The following is a 22,581-nucleotide window of genomic DNA, read 5'->3' as shown; positions in this document are numbered from 1 at the left end:
AAAGTACACATGAACTTGTAAAGATCTAAGGGAGTCTGTGGCCTCTCTCTGCCTCAGTTTTCCCTTCTGTGGAATATGGGGAAATCAAACAAGGACCTGTGATGAGGGTCGCCGAGAAGGCTCAGGGAGTAAGGTTGCTTGCTGCCAAGCCTGGCCATCTGAATTCAAGCTACAGAAGCCAGAGAGAGGAGAAGCCAGAAGAGAGAATCTGTTTACACTAGTTGCCCTCTGACCTCCCCATTTAGGAATGCACACACGTGCATACCCATAGGCAAACGAACACATTTTAAAGGGCTTTGTGATGCTGTTAATCCTGATGGTCAACTTGACAGCTCTAGACTCACCTAAGAGACAAGCTTTGGGCACGCCCATGAGGGATGATCTAGACTGAATTAACTGTAGGTGGTGTCACTCCGTGGACTAGGATTCCGAGACAAAAAGAAGTGAACTGCTGAACCTACCTCTCACTTGGGACACAAGGGACCAACTACCTCCTGCTTCTGCCCCCAGGCCTTCCCCAGCTTAATGAACTGTACTCTGGACCCATGAGCCAGAACAGAACCTTTTTCCCTTAAAGCATTTGTCTGTCAGATCACAGTGACCAATGCAATGGACTCAGGACCCTTTAGCTTTTCTCCTATAGTGTCTCTTTGTCCTCTGTACACACTTGGCTTGACGGTCGTGTTAAAAAGCTTTAATTATGGGAGGTAACCCAAAACAACCTATGAGTTTAGAGACAAGATACCATAAAATACAAATCATGATTCCAAGAGATTCCCACACTCCACACAAAACAATGGTCCATAATTCATTCTCGGGGTACATCTGCAGATGTTTGCTATCTCTCACGTCCAGTGAGGGTGTGGGGTCTTCTGGCTTCTGGCCAGACTGTAAGTGGAGTGGTAATTCTCAGGAACGTGGCACAGGCTGCAGTCGAGTGCGAGGGACTGGGATGGCATGCTCCCTTCTGGACATAGCACACACGGGCAGCCTGGGGTAGGAGGTAGTGTAAATGCTCTCTTTCAGGCCAGTCTTGGAAGCAAGCCACTTTTGCTGCAGTTGCTCTAATAGTCCATAGTTTGTGGGAGGTCCTGCAAGAGAAACCAGGTTTGAGTGACACAGGGCTTCAAGAGTCTTGCACATAGTGGTTATAAGGGCAGTGGTGGGTACACGCCTTTAATCCCAAAACTTGGGACGCAGAGGTAGGCAGATCTGTGTGAGTTGGAGGCTAGTTTGGTCTATAGAGAACACACACCGTAGTCACATCACCCATCGGAGCAGTAAAGCCAATTAGTTCTGGAATGGCACATTAGTTGCCCACCATGGCAATTTTGTGCTAATGGAGACATCTCTAGGAGCTGCCCGGTGTGTGTGTGTGTGTGTGTGTGTGTGTGTGTGTGTGTGTGTGTGTGTGCACAATTGTTCACACTCCTGTTACATTTTCCAGGCCATTATAAAAGAACTAAAGCTAGCAAAGTGAGCAGAGGCCAGAGAGGGCATGAAGGCACGAACGAATGTCTCAAAAGCTCTACCACTACCTGTTTTATGTTTTTGTACACTATACACCCCTATCTTGTTTATTCAATCTTCTCTTATTTATTAATAAGATAAATATGTCTCCTTCTTGGATCAACACCCTGAAGGTGAAAATGTATGCTTGGCATCACTATGTCCCCTAGGTACCCTAACGAAGATTCAATTATTGTGCATAGAGGGAAGGCCCAGCAGAGGAGTAGAGAATGTGTTGTTTCTGACCACTTTTGCTCCTAGTAAACAGTCCCCATGACATACAGGTGAGGCTGTCATTACAGAACCATCCCTGATGTCAAGGAAAGGAGGCGGGTGTAGTTCCAAGCCACACACAAACCTCATTTTCCTTTGACCTCACCCTCATGTAGGTCTTTGTGATAAGAGCCCACCTCAGCCCTGTGCATCTGTGGTCCCCTCATTGAATAAAGACAGGGGTAAAATCTCCAATTATAAAAGTACCAAGAAGGGGAAAGTCAGACTTCTCTGGCAGCCACAGCAATTTCTGTCCATTCCAGGTACGCAGGGCAGGCAAGCTTGGGTTATAATTGTGCCGATTGTAGTGGTCATCATAGGTGCTGATCAGATAGCGATTCCAGGGCTCCTGGTGATGGGTCATCAGGTAATTGTGTGGGAGACCCTGGAAGGACACACACAGTCGCCATATTATCCATCAGAGCAATGTGTCCCTTCCAGCCCAGGATGGACCACCTCCCAAGAATCTCCAGGGGAAAGAAAGCCTCCATCGGTCACCAGAGACTTCTAAGGGCCACAGAACTGTCTATCTCACCGGACCCCTTCCTCTTTCAGTTATATACCCCTGCTAGCTGCTTTCACATCTCTGGCTAAGTACATTCACCCCCAGGGTGAACTACAATGGTAAATTAGTATTAAAATCAGGACACTCTGCTGAATGGAAACTGTCAGGGCCGCTCAGGGTGCAGCTTTGGGATCTGACATCACATCCTTTGGTTCAATCTTTTCTTGTCACCCTACCTGCCTGTTTCCAAGGCAAGGGGGCATTTGGGCCTCACGGTCCCTTCATTTACTCTTGGAAGACCCAGAGAAGTGTCTCCAAATCGCCTTTCCCCAGGAAGGGTTTACGATACCCTGAGCTTCAAAGCAAGGAGCCCTCTCTTCGGTGAAGAGTTATTTACCAGGAAGGAGAAAAGTGTTTTTCTGCCTCTGGGATGCCTGTCTGAAACTGGAGTTTCCTGAACGAAATCCTTCTAGCTTCGAAGGGAATTCTAGGGAACAGGACTGATTGAGAGGATGGCGTGTTTGTCGTGGGCTATCGAAATCCTGTACCCCAGACTTCAAAAGGTGATCCCATTAATTAAAATCAGAGCACAATGCCAGAGAGAGACGAACGGGTTAGACTGGATACGATGCAGAGTTCCCAAGCTGCACCATGAGGGACTAGGAGTGGCTTTGTCATCTAGCCAGTGAGCTGGTGGTATTCCCTGGGTGATAGAAGGACAGGGGCTAACAGAGTTTTGTTGGCGTTTCTTTGGGTTCTGAGTGCCGCCCTGCTGTCTCAAAAATGATACAGTGGCAAAATATTTTCTTAGACCCTTCGGTTCTCATGAGGAGGGGCATGCAATACCATTTATGGCCACACGAGGTGGCAGAGAGCAGGTCAGGGACAGCCAATTAACCTTGAGAGAGGGACTTGGCGAATCCTTAGGAACAGAGAGAATATTGAGGAAGGAAGTTCTGGTTGTTTGGCTATGTGTGGGTGTATGGTGGTTGTAGTGGAGTGTCAGCGAACTTTTTTGAGAAAGTTTCTCTTTGTAACAGCCCTGGCAGTCTTGGAACTCACTCTGTAGACTAAACTGGCCTCGGAATCACAGAGACCCACATGGTTTCTATTTCCAAACTGCAGCAATTAAACTGCTGGGCCTTCAGGGGAACTTTAAAATAAATATGTTATTTTATCTTTATTTATTTGCGTGTGTGTGCGCGTGCACGCGCGCCTGCGTGGAGATCAGAGGTCAACTGGCAAACCTTATGCTCTCTCCTTTCACCGAAGAATAGTCAAGGGATGGGATGTCAGGTGTGGTGATAGGAGCCTTTTGCCGAATAAGCTACCTTGCCAGCTGGCCCTCATGAAGGTTTTGTTTTGTTTTATGGTTGGTGGTGTTTGTTTTCGTTTTTGTTTTTAAAGATTTATTCATTTATTATGTATAAGTACACTGTAGCTGTCTTCATGCACACCAGAAGAGGGCATCAGATCTCTTTACAGATGGTTGTGAGCCACCATGTGGTTGCTGGGATTTGAACTCAGGACCTCTGGAAGAGCAGTCAATGCTCTTAACCACTGAGCCATCTCTCCAGCCCCTGGTGGTGTTTGTTTTTATTTTTTGAGACCATGCCTTTCTGTGTAGGCCCAACTGGTCTGGAACTCCCTATGCAGACCATATTGCCCTAAAATTCATAGAACTCCACCTGTCTCTTCCTCCTGAGTACTGGGATTAAAGGTGTACGTCATCACACTTAGAATCTCCTGAAGTGTTTTATTGTTATAAAACAAATCAAAGCCATAAAATGAAGTATTTTCCAAATGCATCAGTTAGAACATCAGGTAGGTCAGTTGTAACAAAATGGAGAAACCTCTGCGACATGTCTCAGAAGCTGTGTATGAAGTTCTCAGCTTTGGTTAGGGGAGAGCTAAGTTAATGCATTTCAAAAGGATTTCCCAGATAGCTAGAAGGATGTTAGGTTGGACACAAATGCAATGAGTGGCTGTTAAGAGGAAGAAGTTGGCTCTGTAGCTGTAACATTCTGAAACATTTCAATCAGAAAGTTCTGATCAGTCAATCAGGCTTGTAGAACCTTTAACACAGGTGCAACATCCCCCCACCCCCCACCCCCCCACCCCGGGGACTTCAGTCCCTACTAAAATAAAAAGAGTTTCAGTTCATGATGAAATAAAATTAAGTTGTGCTGGAGAGATATTTCAGCTGGTAAAGCTGCTTGCTGCTTGTCTGGGGACTGGGGGTTGATCCTCAGGTTCCACATGGGGGATGGAGAGAACTGATTCCTGTAGACCTCCACACATGTGCACACATCCATTGGTGTATCCCACAGCGAAGGAACAAATCATTTTTTAAGTTAAAAAATAAAAATAAAAAAGGGCTGGAGAGATGGCTCAGTGGTTAAGAGCACTGACTGCTCTTCCAGGGGTCCTGAGTTCAATTCCCAGCAACCACATGGTGGTTTACAACCATCTGTAATGAGATCTGATGCCCTCTTCTGGTGTGTCTGAGGACAGCTACAGTGTACTTAAATGTAATAGATAAAAGAAGTCTTTTTAAAAAAGAGAAGAGATACATGCACGGTCTGATTTATAGAAAAGCCACTCACTTGTTCCTTTACCATTAAGCCACACAATTTGAAAGAGTTTGTTCCCTGCCTTTGGATTCTGAATAGCTGATTTCCAGGGTCCCTCCTTACGCTAAAATTCTGATTCTTACAAACCACATTTTACTCCTTCCTTTCACCCACCTAAGTTTGAACAGGTGCCAGGCAGATAGAATGGGGAGGCAACAGGCTGGCAAAACAAAACACTCAGGATTCTCACTTGGGATTCTCAGAGTGTGGTGGCACAGAGCACGGCTATGTCCTATGGATGAAGGCTGACAAGCTTGTCCCCATCGGAAGAAAGTCTGGTAGGAGATGACCCTCCCTGATGTACCCAGAGTCTCTGAAACACTCCCACCTGCTAATAAATGTCACTTTACCTCCATTTTCCTTCTTGTATACCACCGAGAAATGTAGTCTGGTCTGTGGTCTGGGAGGGGAATATATTCCATCCTGTAATTGCACTGAGGTGTGTGCTTAGTGGCTTTGGTGAACTGGAAAAGAACATATATTCATGAGAACATCTGAGATGCTGCCTTTCATACCCCTGCTTTATCCCTCAGAATATAGGCAGGTAGAGAGTGAATTAAAAAATCCAGGATAAGAAGGGCTTGAGCTAAAGGTCTCAGACTCTGTCTCAGACTTACTTGACCACTTTCCTTCGTCCTTTCTTTTTTCTTTCATTTTATTCCAATTTTTATTTTTTATGTTTGGTCCCTTGGAACAGTTGTGAGTTACCATGTGGTAGCTGATAATTGAACCCGGGGCCTCTGGAAGAACAGCCAGTGCTCTTAACCACTGAGCTATCTCTCCAGCCCAGATCTATACTTTCTCATTTTGTTCTTGGCATTCCTCTATGCTAGTAGTTCTCAACCTTCCTAAATGCTGCAACACTTTCATACAACTGTTATTATAACTACATTAACATGTATCGTATGTGCTGACCTCTAACTCTACAGTTACTCTCATTGCTACTTCATAACTGTAATTTTGATACTTTTATGAATCATAATACGAATATCTGACAGTCAGGTTATCTGGTATGTGACTCCTGTGAAAGGACCATTCAATGATAACTGACCGATGCTCTAAAGTCTCTTCCTTTCCTTTCTCCTTTCTGTTCCTCATTTTCCAACCCCTCCTTTCCTTCCTTCCTTCCTTCCTTCCTTCCTTCCTTCCTTCCTTCCTTCCTTCCTCCCCCCCCCCCAGTTTGGTTCGGTTTTTCGAGTCAGGGTTTCTCTGTGTAGCCCTGCCCTGAAAATCACTCTGTAAGCCAGGCTGGCCTTGAACTCACAGAGATCCCCCTGCCTCTGCCTCTTGAATGCTGGGATTAAAGGCTTACACCACCACCACCTGATCAATTTTAGTCATTCACATTGTTATCCAGTCACCCCCAATATTCCTATCCAGAAGGTCCACATCCCAAACACCAGTGCCCATTCTTCTGGCCATGTTACTTTCAGTTTCTATGAGTGTGCATATTCTGAACACCCAGAAAAGGGGTCACATAGTGTTTGTCCTGCTACATTGAATGCATTTCACTCATGTCTTCAAGATTCATCCAGGTGGGAGGATATACAAATTTCCTTCCTCGTAAAGGCTGTATGACCTGGCATATCTTGTTGACCCATCAATCCCTGGGTGAGTACCGGAATTGTGTGCCCTCTCTCTTGGCTAAATGTGAAGAATGTTACTCTGCACGTGGGTACAGCAACATCCTTCTGAATCTCAGGTTTCATTTTTTAAAAAATGTTTATTTATTTAATTCATATGAATACACGTCACTGTATTCAGACACACCAGAAGAGGGCATCAGATCCCATTACAGATGGCTGTGAGCCACCATATGGTTCCTGACAGTTGGATTCAGAAACTCTGGGAGAGCAGTCAGTGCTCTTAACCACTAAGCCATCTCTCCTGCCCCCAGTTCTCATTCTTTTCAAGTTATGTACAGAAGATCTGGCAGCTTATGTGGTCATGATATGTTCAATTATTTCTATTCCTTTCCCCCTCTTATTTTAAAAACATTAAAAAAATTAATTTTATATAATAAAATTACACACACACACACACACACACATATATATATATATAGTTTATGGGTGGTTGTGAGCTAACTTGTGAGGTGGGAACTGAACCTGGGTTCTCTGGGAAAAAACAAACAAACAAATAAACAAAAAAACAATAGTCTTAACTACTGAGCCATCTTTCCAGGTCCTCAAAATTTATATTTTTAGATTTATTTTTATCATCAAAATATATCTAACAAATTCTCAAAGAATAAATAAAAACACCTTTAATAGATTTGTTTTTGTTTTATGTGTATGAGTGTTTTGCCTGCCTATGCCACTTGTGTGCCCAGTGTCTTTAAACGTCAGAAGAAGACACTGGATCTCCTGGAAATGGAGTTGCAGGTAATTGTGAGCCTCTGTGTGTGTGTGCTAGGAACTGAATCCAGGTCCTCGGAACAACTATGCATCTAACTATTGAGTCAGTACTCCAGCTCCATCTTAAAAAAATGTTTTTTGATTTTTATTCGCTATAATAATTGTATGTATGTCGTCGAGTGTGCATATGTACAGGTGCCTGAAGAGACCATTAGTATCAGAATATACTGATATACTGAATATACTGGAAATATAGAGGCAGGGGGAGCGCTGCCTGATGTGTGTTGCAGTAAAATAAAAAAAATTTTCTTTTATCCCACACTAGATCCAACATGACATCTGTTGGATATTTTCATCTCAGTCAGCAAAGTGTCTCACCCGCTCTGCTCCATCCCATATCACACTGCGGATGGCTACTCTCTGAGCCTGGCAACAATCTCTCTACCCATCTAGTTCCCAAGGCAGGTTGCCACCATGCCAGACATACACATCCAATTCTGTGGTGGCCCAGTGTGTCCAGCCACCACACACTCTCTCGAACTCAATTAAATCAAGAACACAGAACATGATAACCTCTAATCCAATTGATAAGATATAATTTGCTCATTTACAAAGTCCTGTATCCCTTAAGAATATTCATAACAACCTGTAAATGTGCAGAGAGGAATCTTAACATTGGCCTCCATGTTCTCTCAGCTGCTTCCCTCTCTTTTGTTCCTGTCTCCTCCTCATCCTCTCTAAAACTTTTCTCCCACCCATCCTTCCTTCTCGTCCAATGACAGGCCTTGTTTCTCTTGTACCTGCCTTCGCCTGCATAATGACATCATCCTACAGATGTGGGTATTGGGAATCAAACCGGGGTTCTCTGGGAAAGCAGTGCATGTTCTTGACTGCTAAGCTATCTCTCTAACCCCTTAAAAACAGTTTTTAACATGTATTTATTTGACAGGGTGGGGGAATGTGGTGTATACATGTGTCTGATGCATGTGTTGGGGTGAGAAGACCATCTAGGAATCAGTTCTCTCTTTCAGCAGTGTGGGATCTGAGGATCAAACTCAGACCATAATGCTTGGCAGTAATCCCCTTTACCCACTGGGCCATCTTGGTAGCCACCTTCTCTCTCTCTTCTCTCTCTCTCTCTCTTTAAAGATTTAATTAATTAATTTATTTTATGAATATGAATACACTTAGCTGTCCTCAGACACACCAGAAGAGGGCATCAGATCCCTTGACAGATGGTTGTGAGCCACTGTGAGATTGCTTGGAATTTAACTCAGGACCCCTGGAAGAGCACTGACTGCTCTTAACCTCTGAGTCATCTCCCTAACCCCCAAAATATATATTTTAAAAAAGAAAAGAGGGCTGGAGAGATGGCTCAAAGGTTAAGAGTACTGACTGCTCTTCCAGAGGTCCTGAGTTCAATTCTCAGCAACCACATGGTGGCTCACAACCATCTGTAAAGGGATCTGATGCCCTCTTCTGGTGTGTCTGAGGACAGCTACAGTGTGCTCATATACATAAAATAATTACACACACACACACACACACACACACACATTTTTGTTTAGTTGAAATAAAGCACCTCCCTTCTCTTTCCTCTCTCCAAACCCTAGCATGTACCCCACATTGTATACTCTAGAAATCATGGCTTCTTTAACAAAAACTGTTATTGTTAAGTAAGATACCTACTCACTCACATATACACCCTTCTTCCTATTTCCCCACCCCCAGGCATACACACACCTACCTAAATATATAAATACAGCCTCCCTAGTACATTTAGTGCTACATATATAATTTCAGGGGTGACTGCTGACCTTAGATAACCAATTAGATGCTCATCCTTGAGAAGGACTCTTTGTCTAGCTCCCAATGCTATTTGTTGCCTGAAGTTTGTTGTATATGGGTAGGGCCCAGTATCCTGCTCTCTTCATTTTTCTTTCCTTTCCTCTCTTCTTTCCTTCCCTCCCTCCTTCCTTCTTTTTTTCCTCCCTGCCTCCCTTCCTCTCTTCCCTTTCCTTCCTTTCTTTTTTATTCTGAGACAAGGTCTCAGTATACAGCTCAGGCAGGCCCCAAACTCAGAATGCTTCTCTGCCTAGACCTCCCACATACCAGATTAAGAGTGAGAAGGTAGATGGGTCTCTAACCACTGAGCTACATCCCTAGCTCTTCCTCCTCCTCCTCCTCCCCTCCTCCTCCTCCTCCTCCTCCTCCTCCTCCTCCTCCTCCTCCTCCTCCTTTTGACAGTAACTCAGGCAGGTCTTGAACTGATGATCTTTGTCTCAGATTTCTGTGTGCCACCACTACCTATTGCATCATTATTCTTAAGAGGTTATTAGTTTGATTTTTTTTTCCTTCACATCTTTGCCTTGATATCAGGGTAATGCTGGTTTTATTTTTTCATTTATTTCCTCCCCTTCAAATTTGTAGAGTATTTGAGAAGGGTTGGTGTTAGTACTTTTTTTAATTTTTATTTTATAAAGTAAAACACGTAAGTTTTTTTCGTGGATGCCTGTCTGTTCACCAACTGCATGCAGTACACACAGCGACCAGAAGATGGCGGCATTGGACGCCGTGGAACTGGAGTTACAGATCCTTGTGAGCGGTCGCGTAGGTGGGTCCCGTAGCAGAGTCGCTTTAACCGCTGAGCCTTCTTTCCAGACCCCAGTGTTACTATTATTTCTTTTTTATTTTCCTCCTATTTTTATTTTATTTTTCTCCATGTTTGATGAAGTTCTCTGTCTTGGAGTTTCCTTTAAGGTTCTGATTACAAATCCAGTTTCCTGATAATTATATATCTATCTCAGGCTTTTTTATTGATTTAGAATTCAGTCTGATAGATTGAGTGTTTCGAGGAATTTACATATCGATTTTCCAGTTTTTGCAGGGGTTGGGAAGATGGCCCAGTGGTTAAGGGCATTTGCTGCTCTGGCAGAAGAAAGGAACCTCCAGAACCCATGTCAGAGACTCACAACCTCTTCTGATTCCAGTTCCCAGAGTTCTTTTTTTTTTTTTTTTTTTTTTTGGTTCTTTTTTCGAGCTGGGGACCAACCCAGGGCCTTGCGCTTCCTAGGCAAGGGCTCTACCACTGAGCTAAATCCCCAACCCCCGTTCCCAGAGTTCTTATGGCCTCTTCTGATCTCCATAGCATTGCATGCATGTGGCGTGTGATTAGATAAATAAAAATCAAATCTCAGAAAACAATTTTTAGTATAGTGATTTCCCCACTTTCATTTTACTATCTAAAGTTGTTTTCTTCGTCGTCAATGGACTATGAATTTTGTCCATTTGTTTCTTTTTAAAAATATTTATTAGCGCTTGTGAGTGTGTACAGCGTGGGTGGACTACATGGTGTGGTATAGAGTGGTGCATGTACATGTGTGAAATGCATGATGTCTGTGTAGAGTATATGATGTGTCTAATATATGGTGTGTGTGCATCGTATGTATGTTGTGTGCAGTGTACACGGTGTATATAATCTGTGTGGTGTGTGTGGAGCATATGGTGTGGGAGGGTTTTATGGTTTGTGTAGTGTGTACAGTTTGTCTAGGGTGTATGTATGTAAATGTTTTGTGCGAGTACGTTGTGTATGGTGTGTGTAATTTGTGTATGTGATGTGTAAGAAGGCACATGTCGTCCCATGTTTGCATGTTGTATATGTGGTGGTCAGAGGACAACATCTGGTGACATTCTTTGCCTTCCCCTTGTTCAAAGAGCGTCTCTTATTGCTGGCCACTGCACTGTCCAGCCTGGGCTGGGCTGTGAGCTTCAGAGAATGCTTGCCCTTTTCCCTCCCCTTTGGCTATAGGTGCTGAGATCGTACACTTGCCACCACAGCCAGCGTTTACAAGGACTCCTGGGATCTGAACTCAGGTCCTCAGTTTTACACGATGTGCTTGTAAACTGGGTTAGAATCATCGGAAAAGAGGGAACTTCGATTGAGAAAATGCCCCCATCAGATTGGCCTGTAGACTAGTCGGTGGGAGTATTCTCTTAAGCCAACAAGTGCACCGGATGGCAGTGACTGGTAGCAGTGGGTCAGGCACTTCCAGCTGTCTGACTGGCTGTTACCACAGAGGGAGAAAGTGTTATCCCCTCAACCTGCCTCCGTGACAATTCACAAAAGTGGTTCTTCCCCACTTCGAGACACTTCGGTACAAAACTTCCGTTTGTTTCAACTGTTACCCGTTTCAAAATTTAAGATGTTTTGGGTCTCAAATATCCCCACTACCCACTCCCATAAGCAGCTGGAAGCTTCCAGGAGCAAAACTACGGCTGAAGTTCAAGGGCCGTGCAAGGGCTCAAGTAACGAGGCCAGCCTTCCTCCATCTGATGCTCCATCAAGCGCCTTGTCCAGGAAGGAGACTGTCTCTTGGTAGGCGGAAATTAAATCTGTAACCTGTCTAAGTACAATTCACACACATTTTAAAAAATTGAAAGAAAAAAAATAAAGACAAACAAAAAACAAAACCCCTTCCAGTTTCACGGCCCAGTCCAGGGGAATGGTCTCTAACAGGCCCAGCTCTAGATCAGATGTCACTCTGCATCTTCTTGTCACCTTTCTCCTCCAGTCCTGTTCTCTCAAGACGCTCCTCTGGATGACAAGCTGGACACCCAAAAGGAAATGGGTTCAGAAAATACTTCCCAAATGTCCTCCAAGGCAAAACCAATGTGGTCGCAGGTCTGGTAGTAGAGAGGGCGGAAATCTACCTAAAAAAATGCACTTAAATCTGAGCCAAAAACCAAAAGCCCTGAGTCTCAGTTCTCATGAACTTTGTCTCATGCTGTTCCACACCCTTCTCACACAGGGCCACTTAGGACTAGGGAGCAGCTAACATGGACAGAGCAGCTGGCTTTGCAGACTATCAAAGCACAAACCCCTTCCTTTCCACTCTGGAAAAGCACGGTTCTATCTTCATCCAAGAGCTGGAAGATTTGGTGTGTTTCTTTGGAACCATCAATGAAAAGAAGCAAACTTTTCCTGTTATTTTTTTTTTTTTTTTCATGTTTACCGATCAGAGGATCAGAGCGGCAATCTCTTGACAGTTCAGTAGCACACAGGCTGACTTGGCCAAATGGACTTATGAATGGATGCATTTGGACCGCATATCGATACCAAAACGAAATGTGGGAATATGCTATGCACCTCGATTCTCATGTTTAGGATACAATAGTCTTTCTGAAAAGCAGATGCCTTTTCTACTACAACTCCTTGTCCTGGGCCTCATCTTCTGAGAAGTCAGACAGAACTCTCCAATGAGCTGTCACCAGTGCCCTCCTCCGGTTCCTTCAGGCCTCTGTTGCATACTTCTGGACGTACTCTTTAATTTTCTGCTTGTATTTCTCTGGTCGGTGGAGGTACATGGCTGCAGCAGTGTCACCATTGAGAGGATCTATGGGGTTAGGATAGGCCAGCAACTGGGGCAGGAAGGCCTCAAATATATTGGAAAGATCATAGAGAGCTGTCCAAGTTTGATTAATTACATCTAGACACACAGTTCCTGATGCTTCATCAATGTGGGGAAGGAAAATTTTACTCATGAATCCTATAGACGGAAATTTGAAGGGGTATTTATCAGGAAGGTCCACTCTAACTTTCCACACGCCACCTTCATATGGAGTTCCCTTTGGTCCATAAAACTTGTAGGATTATAACCCAATGTTTGCTTTCAATGAGCTTGACTACACCCGTTTTATCCTTCTCTTGCAGGATGGCGTGGTGTCGCTGCTGCTGCTTCCTCTCCACCTGCCCTGCTGGCTCTCCATCTTGGCTCCCCTTCTTGGCCCCGGGCCCCGCTCGCAGGGCCCCGCAGTCTCGCCGGCTCCTCGGTGGAGGTGGCAACATCCGCGCGGTCCCGTGGGGTCCGCTCAGCGGCCGCTGCACCCCCCCCCCGGGGGGGGAAACACCGGGCACTGCCCCGCTGAGTGGGGCGGGGACTGAGGCGCCCGCGTAGCTGCCAAACGGCTGTGGCTCCGCCCGGGTCCAGGCAGCCGCTGCTCCACACTGTGCACCGCCCCCTCCCTCCTGCGCTCCCTTGTTTGCTTGCCTGCCTGCTCCCTGATTTCTTATTTAATTCTACGTGGTGTCAGAAAAGGATCTTTGTTGGATTTCGGGTTTTTTGTTTGTTTGTTTTCTGTTTTTTTTTTTTTTTTTGGGGGGGGGGTTGTGAGACTTGTTTTGTGACCTATGACATGGTCCTAGGAATTTGGCATGTGTGCTTGAGAAACGTGTATCCTTGGACCGAACCCAGGGCCTAAGCGCTCTACCGATGAGCTAAATCCCCAACCCCTAGATACATACATATATTACGTTCAAACAGTTTGTGGTGGTGCTCAAGCCCCTTGTTTCCACGTTGACCTTCTGTTTGATTGTTAAATAAAGCATTAAGATACCTATTTCTTTCTTGGTTTTTCGAGACAGGGTTTCCATGTGTATTTGTAGCCTTGGCTGTCCTAGAACTTACTCTGCAGACTATACTGGCCTTGAACTCAGAGAGCTGACTCCTGAGTGCTGAGATTAAGGGCACCACAACCACCCAGCTTGGGATAATTTTAAAAGAGAGATTGTTTTTGTTTTTATTTTACAAGTAAGAATGTTTTGCCTTGGGCTGGAGAGATGGCTCAGCGGTTAAGACCACTGACTGCTCTTCCAGAGGTCCTGAGTTCAACTCCCAGCAACCACATGGTGGCTCACAACCATCTGTAATGGGATCTGGGTGTATTCATCTACATGAAATAAGTAAATACATATTTCAAAAAAAAAAGAATGTTTTGCCTTTATGTGTCTGTGTGTACTGTGTATGTGCCTGGCGCTTATGGGAGGTCCGATTGTGAGCCACGATGTGGGTGCTGGGAATGGAACCCAGGGTTCTCTGGAATGGCAGCCAGGGCTCTTAACTGCAGAGTCATCTGTCCAGCCCCTGTTTCAATCACTTAGCGAATATTTATTTCGAGGCCTAAAGCAGGTTCAGACTAAACAAAATGATACTGTAATTTCTTATAATATATAAGCCCTTAATACAAAGTTTCTGAAATCGAGAAAATCAAGCCTGGACCACAGGACTTGAAACTTGCCATGAACCCTGAAGACCAGAGTCTGATAACTGAGACCCACCTGGTAGAAGAAAAGAACTGACTTCTAAAAATTGTCCTCTCACCCCCACAGTGTATCAGCAAAAGGCACCATGCCCAAATACACATAATTGAATAACATTCGTTCGTTCGTTCGTTTGTTTGCTTGTTTGTTTGACACAGGGTTTCTCTGTGAAAGCCTCGACCATCCCAGAACTCATTCTGTAAATCAGTTTGTTTGACACAGGGTTTCTCTGTGAAAGCCTCGACCATCCCAGAACTCATTCTGTAAATCAGGCTGGCCTTGAATTCAGAGATCCACCTGCCTTTGCCTCAACATTGCTGGGATGAAAGGTATAAGCCATTACGCCCAGCTAAAAAATTTTAAATTCTATTTTCAGGGCTCAGGGAATATAGGTCAATGTCAAAGCGCTTGCCTAGAATTCACAAGACCCCGTGCTCCGCCTCCAGCATCAAAGTAAATCTATCTTGAAGATTTACCTCCCACGCACTTCAAGGTCTCCTTCATGCCTGCCGCTTCACCAGTGCCTCCTCATGACCTACCTGATGGGCACACGGCATTCTGTAAATGACTTTCCCAATTAACCACAATGCCAGCGTTCTACCAATGTAAATAAACAAACACAAAAGCCCTCAAGGAGCTCAAACCCACAGTTTATAAGAAGAAACGCACACGGCGTAAGGACTGTTAAAACTGTAAACCTCTTATTTAGTACGTATAATTAAATAAGTACTGTCCTACAGCCTGCCAAATTTTACAATTTTCTTCTTCCTGGTCCATTTCTTTATAATATACTTTCCTTGGAATACAGAAAGCTACTTTTGTCATTAGAACTTTCAGACAACATGAATGGATAACTTGGTCTTAGAAGCTTAATTTATGTGTATTTAAGTATTATGCTTACTGTCTTTGTTAAACACCTCAATTTTCAATTTTCTACACTGTAACTGTAGAAAATGAAAAATAAATATTTTTTGAATGAAAAAAAAAAAACCTGTTAACCTCTTGCCTCTAGCTACAGTTCGTTAGATGTGCAGATGGGACTACACGAGGCTTCAATTCAATTCAGGCTGCAACAGCTGAGAGGAACATTTTAAAAATTCTATTTCCTGATTTAATTGGCTATTATATAGGTTTCCTGGGATGAAACAAGACTGTGTGTGTTTTCAAAGCTTGTCACATATTTTCTAAATAGATGCTCGGGAGCAGGGGTGGCTGGGGTGGAACATGCCATACATGGGGAGCTCAGAGGACAATTTGTGGGAGTCAGTTCTCTCCTTCCACCCATGTGGCTTCCAGGGATCAAACTTAGGTCATAAAGCTAGGGGACTGGCACCTTTACGCACTGAACCATCTTGCATGTCCTGTTTTCATTTATTGCTGTCACAAATGACACCAATATGAGTTCTGTGTTCGTTTGCATAGATCTACAGCTTTTATATATTTCTCCCCTAAATTGTGTAGGAAGTAACAGGTAGTTCCAAATTTTAAATTACATAATATTGTTTTTTTTTTCTTTTTATCTTTGTGTATTTTCATTTAAGGGAGCTATCGTCCCTTCGTCTTGACTTGAATGATTACGTTGGAAGGCGGGTCTCTGGCTCTCCAGAGCTCCAGCTGATAAACTCCCTCAGTTTTTGCGTGTCTCGAAATATCTTCATCACTTCCTTGTTTTTAAAGGGCAGTTGTGTGAGCTATAGAATCCTTAATTGACGGTTCTTACTCTTTACTTTGAATATATTATCCCACTGCTTCTAGGTCTTTTTGATGTAAAACCTCCACTGATATACTCTGGTAAGTTGTCGTTCCTGTACCTGATGTATTATTGTTCATGGTCTTTCTATTTTCCTTCCTTCCTTCCTTCCTTCCTTCCTTCCTTCCTTCCTTCCTTCCTTCCTTCCTTCCTTCCTTCCCTCCCTCCCTTCCTCCCTCTCTCCTCCCTTCCTTTCTCGCTTCCTTCCTTCCTCCTCCTTCTCCTTCCTCCTCCTCATTCTGTAGATTTATTTAGTTCATGTATATGAGTGTTTTGCCCGCATGCATGTCTGGGTACCATACACATAGCCTGGATGCCTTGAAGGCCAGAAAAGGGCGTAAGATCCTTTGGACCTGGAGTTACAGGTGCTTGTGAGTCACCATGGGTGCAGAGAACTGAACCTGGGCCTTCTGCAGGAGCACACAGGTGGTCTTAACTGCCGAGCCACTTCTTCCACCCACACTTCGGAAGTTTTTAGGACACACTGCGTCTTTGGTTTCTAATAGTTTGATGCCATGGGTCTCTAGATGCATTTATTCTCCTCGGAATTCCTTGAACTTCTTAAAGTTCATAAAGCCATGTCTTTCCTCAAGCTGTGATACACACACACACACACACACACACACACACACACACATATATAATACACACACATACATATATATAATATACACACATACATATATATAATACACACACACATACACACCTACACACACACACACACACACACACATGCACACACATACACACGCGCACACACACACACACACACACACACACATGCACACACACACACAGGACCTCTCACAGATCACAAACTCACACAGATCTGCCTGCCTCTACCTCTTAGAGCTGGATTTAAAGGTGCCACCACACACATCCATACTCTTTCTTTACCGAGAGAGACTCTGCTATCTTGTTTATTCCTTTGCCATGCTTTCCCTTTTCTTTGAATATCTAATACTTTTCATTGCTGAAAAATATTAAAAATTAAAAACACCAACTCTCTCACTCTTTGGGAGAGACTTTTTTATTTTTTTAAGCTAGCTGGTCTTCAGAGTCAGCTGTTAATGAAGGCTGACTCAAGTCTCAAGCTTTTTCTTAGAACATATCTTGCCTGGGTTTCTGTATAGTTCATCATATTCACCAAACACTTCCTACTTAATGTCTCAATTTACCTATAAGTTTTCACCTCTCCCTTTCTTTTTTTGCTTCGTGTGGTCTTAATATATAGCTTATGTTGGCCTTGAATTTACAATCCTCTTGCCCAGCCTTTTCAAGTGTTGAGATTATAGACATGTGTCACCAGGCTCAGCTTTTTTCTTCATGTGTTATATTGGATTCCTCTAATTTCCCCTCCCCCTCCTCATTCTACCCTGTCCCCAGACTCACTCGACAAAGGCTCACTATGCAGCTACACAGCCTTGGGTGGCCTGAGGCTCCCTGTGTACATCAGGCCTCAACTCCTAGAGATTGCTCTACTGCTTCCTAAGTGCTGGGATTAGGGGTACGCACTACCTTTGGCCTTCTCTACCCGCTGTCTCCTGTTTGGGACAGTCCAGATTTCCGTCCAGCTTTTTCCTACAGGGATTGTGACTCATTATTTACAGACTGGAGTCCCTTGTAGCTTTTTTTCTGCAGGAACCCTAACTCCTTGCCGATCTGGTCATTCTCCCCTGCCCTCCTTGGTGCTCCTCTTCCTCATATCCGCCAACCACAATTGAAGCTAATGATGACTCATGCTGTGTCTGGTGATGACGCATGTTCTCCATGGAAACTATCTTTTCTAGTCCAAAGTGATGGAACTCGGTTAAAAGAATGGTGATCAGTGCCCGGGGGGGGGGGGGAGGACTGTGAGAAACATTTGCATTCAGCTTTTAAGACATTTATTCCTGTTGGATGTCAGAACACAGCTACAGAACCAATCTGAGAAGGGATATTCTGAGTGCAGTCCTCAGGGAACCCTCAATCTGGATATGGACTTCTGCCTTACTTTCATGCACTCCCAGATGTAATCTATAGTATGTGCCAGGCAATCGTCTTTAAATTGGTCTGTCCTGAGAAAGTTCTGGGAAAGGGCTGCTATGTTAATATTTACTGCGTACTTACTGGCATTTTTTACATGCTTTCCTGAACTCAAACGACCTTCCTTGGATCATTGCTTTTGGTGGTGTTGTGGTTAGCTTTGTGTGTAAAAGTACACTAAAACCGCGGTAGAGTTTGCAGCATTAGACTGTAGTTCACCCCCTTCTTTAAGGTCTGCACATCTTAGGTCTCCCAGAGATTTTCATAAGTGTCTGAATGATGATACATAGATACATACATACATAGATACATACATAGATACATACATACATACATACATGCATGCAGACAGACACACACACATATTAATCTTGGCCTGGCTTTGTACTTGATTTGCTATCAAGAACGACCTTGAATACAGATCCTCTGCCACTATCTCAGAAGCGCTGAGTGCTCTAGAGCACAGACATACCACACCTCACCTAGTTTATGCTCCTCTGGAAATTGAGCCCTGGGCAGGTCCTGTGCATGTTTGATAAGCACTGTGTCAATTGAACAACCCAGGCCCAATCCTGGCAAAACTCTAAGTGGCTCCTTCTTTCTATCCAAAAAGGTAAAGTTTCAGTTTCCAGTGTCCCATTCAGTTGATGCCACCACCAAGAACCTGTCCTGTTTTGAGAGATAACCATGAACATGGGCAGGAGGACTTGCGGAACTAGTGCAGTGAGTAGCAACATAGCCATTAACGTCACTGCAGAGAGTGCTATGCCTGCTTTAGTAGGTGGTACGATCAGAGAAGGGCCAGGATGAGAAGAGTAGGAATTCTCCAAACAGAAGTGACCCAGAGTTAAAAGTGTTTACTGTTCTTGCAAAGGACAAACTTTGGTTCCCATTACCCACAGTGGGCTGTTCCTAACTGCCCATAGCTCCAGTTGCAATGGATAGGACTCCCTCTAATGGCTTCTGCAGGTATCTGCATGCAAGTGCACACGTGCATGTGATCAGAGAGACATAAACGTACACACACACTCAAATTATTGTTTTTGAAGATTTACACATATTTTATTATATATTATGTGATATATATGATATCATATCATATGATATGTACATATCAGCGTTTGTATCATGTTTATGCATGAGGAAGTCAGAAGAGGACATTGGATCCCCTGGAGTTGTATGTGAGCTGCAATGGGGACTGGGAACCAAACTCCAAACCCAGTCCCCTGCCACAACATTAAGTGCTCTTACCCATTAACCTTGTGTCCAGCCCAGTAAAAACAAACAAACAAACAAACAAACAAAAAGAGAAAACTTTAAAGAACTATAAAGCTGGTGGCACACAACTTTAATCCAAGAACTGGGGAGGTGAAGGCAGGAACTCTGAGTTCAAGGTCAGCCTAGACTACATAGTGAGTTCAAAGACAGCGAGAGGATATGTAAAAAGATTATCTCAGAAAGCAAAATAAACAAATACTTAAACAAAAACAAAATTTAAAAGTACAAAAGAATTGGGGATCTCCTGGTACTCTGAAATTCCTCAGTGACAACAGTGTTAGCGTTACAACTTTATTAATACCCCTGCTATCGTGTCTTTCAGGCATAAGGAGGGACCTTAATTATTGCTTGAATGCATCTTTTCTATGTAGAGCACGAAGGCCCTGCCTTACGTCAGGGTCTTAAGTTGAACCACACACTACCTCACATTTCAGAATAGCAGTGACTTTATTCCTCTCTCTGAGTTATTTTCCCATTGGTTCTTCCTCCTTACCTTCCCTCTTTCTTCTACCCAGTTTCCAACGAGCACTTTCGTTGAATACTTCTTTTCAATCTGCCAGCCTGGAGTAGAAAATGTCTCAGGAACCACTGAGGTCGAAAACATGACCAGGAGCGATACCACGTCCCTTTGCCTTGGCAGATTCAGGGACGAGAGCGACGTTAGGAGGTTATTAGATTCTTCAACTCCTCATCTACCCTTCATGAGTGGGTAGTAGTTGACACTCTGCCAAGCTTGGGAAACTTGAAACAAAGCCGGAGAGCTCACTTTCCTCTGGGGAGAGTGATGTGATCTTGGATTGTCTTCTGTTGACTGTCTCCATGGTGACAGACTCTGGGCAGAAATATTCTTTACCAGAAGCAGTTGATTCTGGGGGAGCAAATCTCTGGTCCCACAGCACAAGCCAAAGTAAAAAAGCACCACAATGAAAAGAGTAGTGAAAGACCAGGTCTCTGTTGTCACACCAAGAGGGCCACCACCCTTGCTGCTGCAGTCTTTTATTATTATTATTATTATTATTATTATTATTATTATTATTATTATTATTATAATTATCATTATTATTATATTTACATTCCAGATGTTGCCCTCCTTCCTGGATCCACCTCCTTGGGTTCTTCCTCCCTCCCTTTCTCTTTGCTTCTGAAAGGGTGCTCCACGACCTAGCCACCCACCCCTACATCACCCCCACTTGCCTCCCCCTTCTCTGGGGAATCAAGTATTTTGTTTTGTTTTGTTTTTCTATAGGATTAAGCACATCTTCTTCCACTGGAGCCAGACAAGGCAGTCATCTGCTGTGTATGTGCCGGGGGCCACGGACCAACCCATGTGTGCTCTTTGGTTGGTGACTTAGTCTCTGGAAGCTTTGAGGGGGTCCATGTTAGTTGATACTGTTGTCCTTCCTATGGGTTTGCAATCCCCTTCAGTTTCTTTAGTCCTTCCACTAACTCTTCCATAGGGGTCCCAGACCTCAGTCCAATGATTGGCTGTAACATCTGTCTCAGTTAACTGCTGCTAGAGCCTCTCAGAAGACAGCCATGCTAGGGACCTGTCTGCAAGTACATGACATCAGTAATAGGATTGGAGTTTCATGCCTGTGCATGAAATGGAATGGCCTTTCCTTTAGCCTACTCAATCTTTGCCCTTGCATTTCCTTTAGACAGAAACAATTCTGGGTAAAAAATTTTGAAGATGAGTGGATGGCCCCATGCCTCAACTGGGGCCATATCTATCTACTGGAGGGTGGTTTCTTCAGGCTCCGTTCTTCCCACTGTTGGGCCTTTCGCTAAAATCATCCCAACTGGGGCTTGGGAGCCTCTAACATCTCAGGTCTCTAGAACTTTCTAGAGCTCCCCCCAAAACCCCTTCTCTACCCTACACTGCTGCATATTTCCATTCATTCTCCTGCCCCCTGGGCTTCTCTTCTGTTCCCCCCCCATACCTGATTCTGTTCCCCCCTCCCCTTTCCCACCCATGTTCCTCCCTCCCTCTGCCTCCCATGATTATTTTGTTCCCTCTACTAAGAGGAATTGAAGTAGCTACACTTGGGTATTCCTTTTTGTTAAGCTTCATATGGTCTGTGAGTTGTATCATGGGTATTCTGATCTTTTATAATATCCATTTATCAGTGACTATATACCATGCATATCTCTTTGGGTCTAGATTACCTCACTCGGGATTAGCTCCATCCATTGACCTGCAAAATTCATGATGTCCTAATTTTTAATAGCTGAATAGTATATTATTGTGTAAATGAAACACATTTTCTGTGTCCATTCTTTAGTTGAGGGTCATCTGGGTTGTTTCCAGCTTCTGCGTATCACAAATAAGGCTGCTATGAACATAGTGGAGCATGTGTCCTTGTTATATGGCGGAGCATCTTTTGGGTATATTCCCAGGAATCTTTTTTTTTTTAATTTCTTTTTTTTTTATTAACTTGAGTATTTCTTATATACATTTTGAGTGTTATTCCCTTTCCCGGTTTCCGGGCAAACATCCCCTTCCTTACGGGTGTTCCCCTCCCCACCCTCCCCCCATTGCCGCCCTCCCCCCGACAGTCTAGTTCACTGGGGGTTCAGTCTTAGCAGGACCCAGGGCTTCCCCTTCCACTGGTGCTCTTACTAGGATATTCATTGCTACCTATGAGGTCAGAGTCCAGGGTCAGTCCATGTATAGTCTTTAGGTAGGGGCTTAGTCCCTGGAAGCTCTGGTTGCTTGGCATTGTTGTACATATGGGGTCTCGAGCCCCTTCAAGCTCTTCCAGTTCTTTCTCTGATTCCTTCAACGGGGGTCCTATTCTCAGTTCAGTGGTTTGCTGCTGGCATTCGCCTCTGTATTTGCTGTATTCTGGCTGTGTCTCTCAGGAGCGAGCTACATCCGGCTCCTGTCGGTCTGCACTTCTTTGCTTCATCCATCTTGTCTAATTGGGTGGCTGTATATGTATGGGCCACATGTGTATTCCCAGGAATCTTATAGCTGCATCTTCAGGTAGAAGTATTTCCAGTTTTCTGAGGAACCACAAGTTTGATTTCCAGAGGGATCGTACCAGTTTGTAATCCCACCAGCAATGGGAGAGTGTTTCTATTTCTCCACAACTGGAGTGAGTTGGAGACTTTCTCGAAGGTGAGTCAAATGGTAATATTACTTGGTGTTA

At 44.1% G+C, this 22,581-nt stretch overlaps 1 protein-coding gene and 1 pseudogene across 1 annotated transcript; both read right to left on the bottom strand.

Moving 5' to 3' along the window:
* Window positions 1-680: 680 nt before the first annotated feature.
* Window positions 681-20,213, bottom strand: C1H1orf158 (chromosome 1 C1orf158 homolog). The gene is made up of 4 exons (XM_032887692.1): window positions 19,923-20,213; window positions 5,271-5,384; window positions 1,990-2,167; window positions 681-1,091 (listed from the first exon to the last, which is right to left on the bottom strand). The coding sequence occupies exons 1-4, from the start codon at window positions 20,031-20,033 to the stop codon at window positions 910-912; spliced, it is 585 nt and encodes a 194-aa protein (XP_032743583.1). The 5' UTR covers window positions 20,034-20,213; the 3' UTR covers window positions 681-909.
* On the bottom strand, window positions 12,480-13,122 carry LOC116885329 (annotated as a pseudogene).
* Window positions 20,214-22,581: the final 2,368 nt, after the last annotated feature.

Source organism: Rattus rattus, chromosome 1 (genome assembly GCF_011064425.1).
Source record: "Rattus rattus isolate New Zealand chromosome 1, Rrattus_CSIRO_v1, whole genome shotgun sequence".
NCBI classification, from domain to species: Eukaryota; Metazoa; Chordata; class Mammalia; order Rodentia; family Muridae; genus Rattus; species Rattus rattus.
Note: the sequence above shows the minus strand (reverse complement) of the source record. Positions and strands in the feature narration are given on the sequence as shown.

Coding starts and splice junctions, on each gene's coding strand:
- C1H1orf158 (XM_032887692.1), bottom strand. CDS start 20,033: ATGTTTTCGACCTCAGTGGTTCCTGAGACATTTTCTACTCCAGGCTGG. Junction 2,168..5,270: donor ATACAAGAAGGAAAATGGAG/GTAAAGTGACAT, acceptor GTGTCCTTCCAG/GGTCTCCCACACAATTACCT. Junction 1,092..1,989: donor GTCTGACTTTCCCCTTCTTG/GTACTTTTATAA, acceptor TTTCTCTTGCAG/GACCTCCCACAAACTATGGA.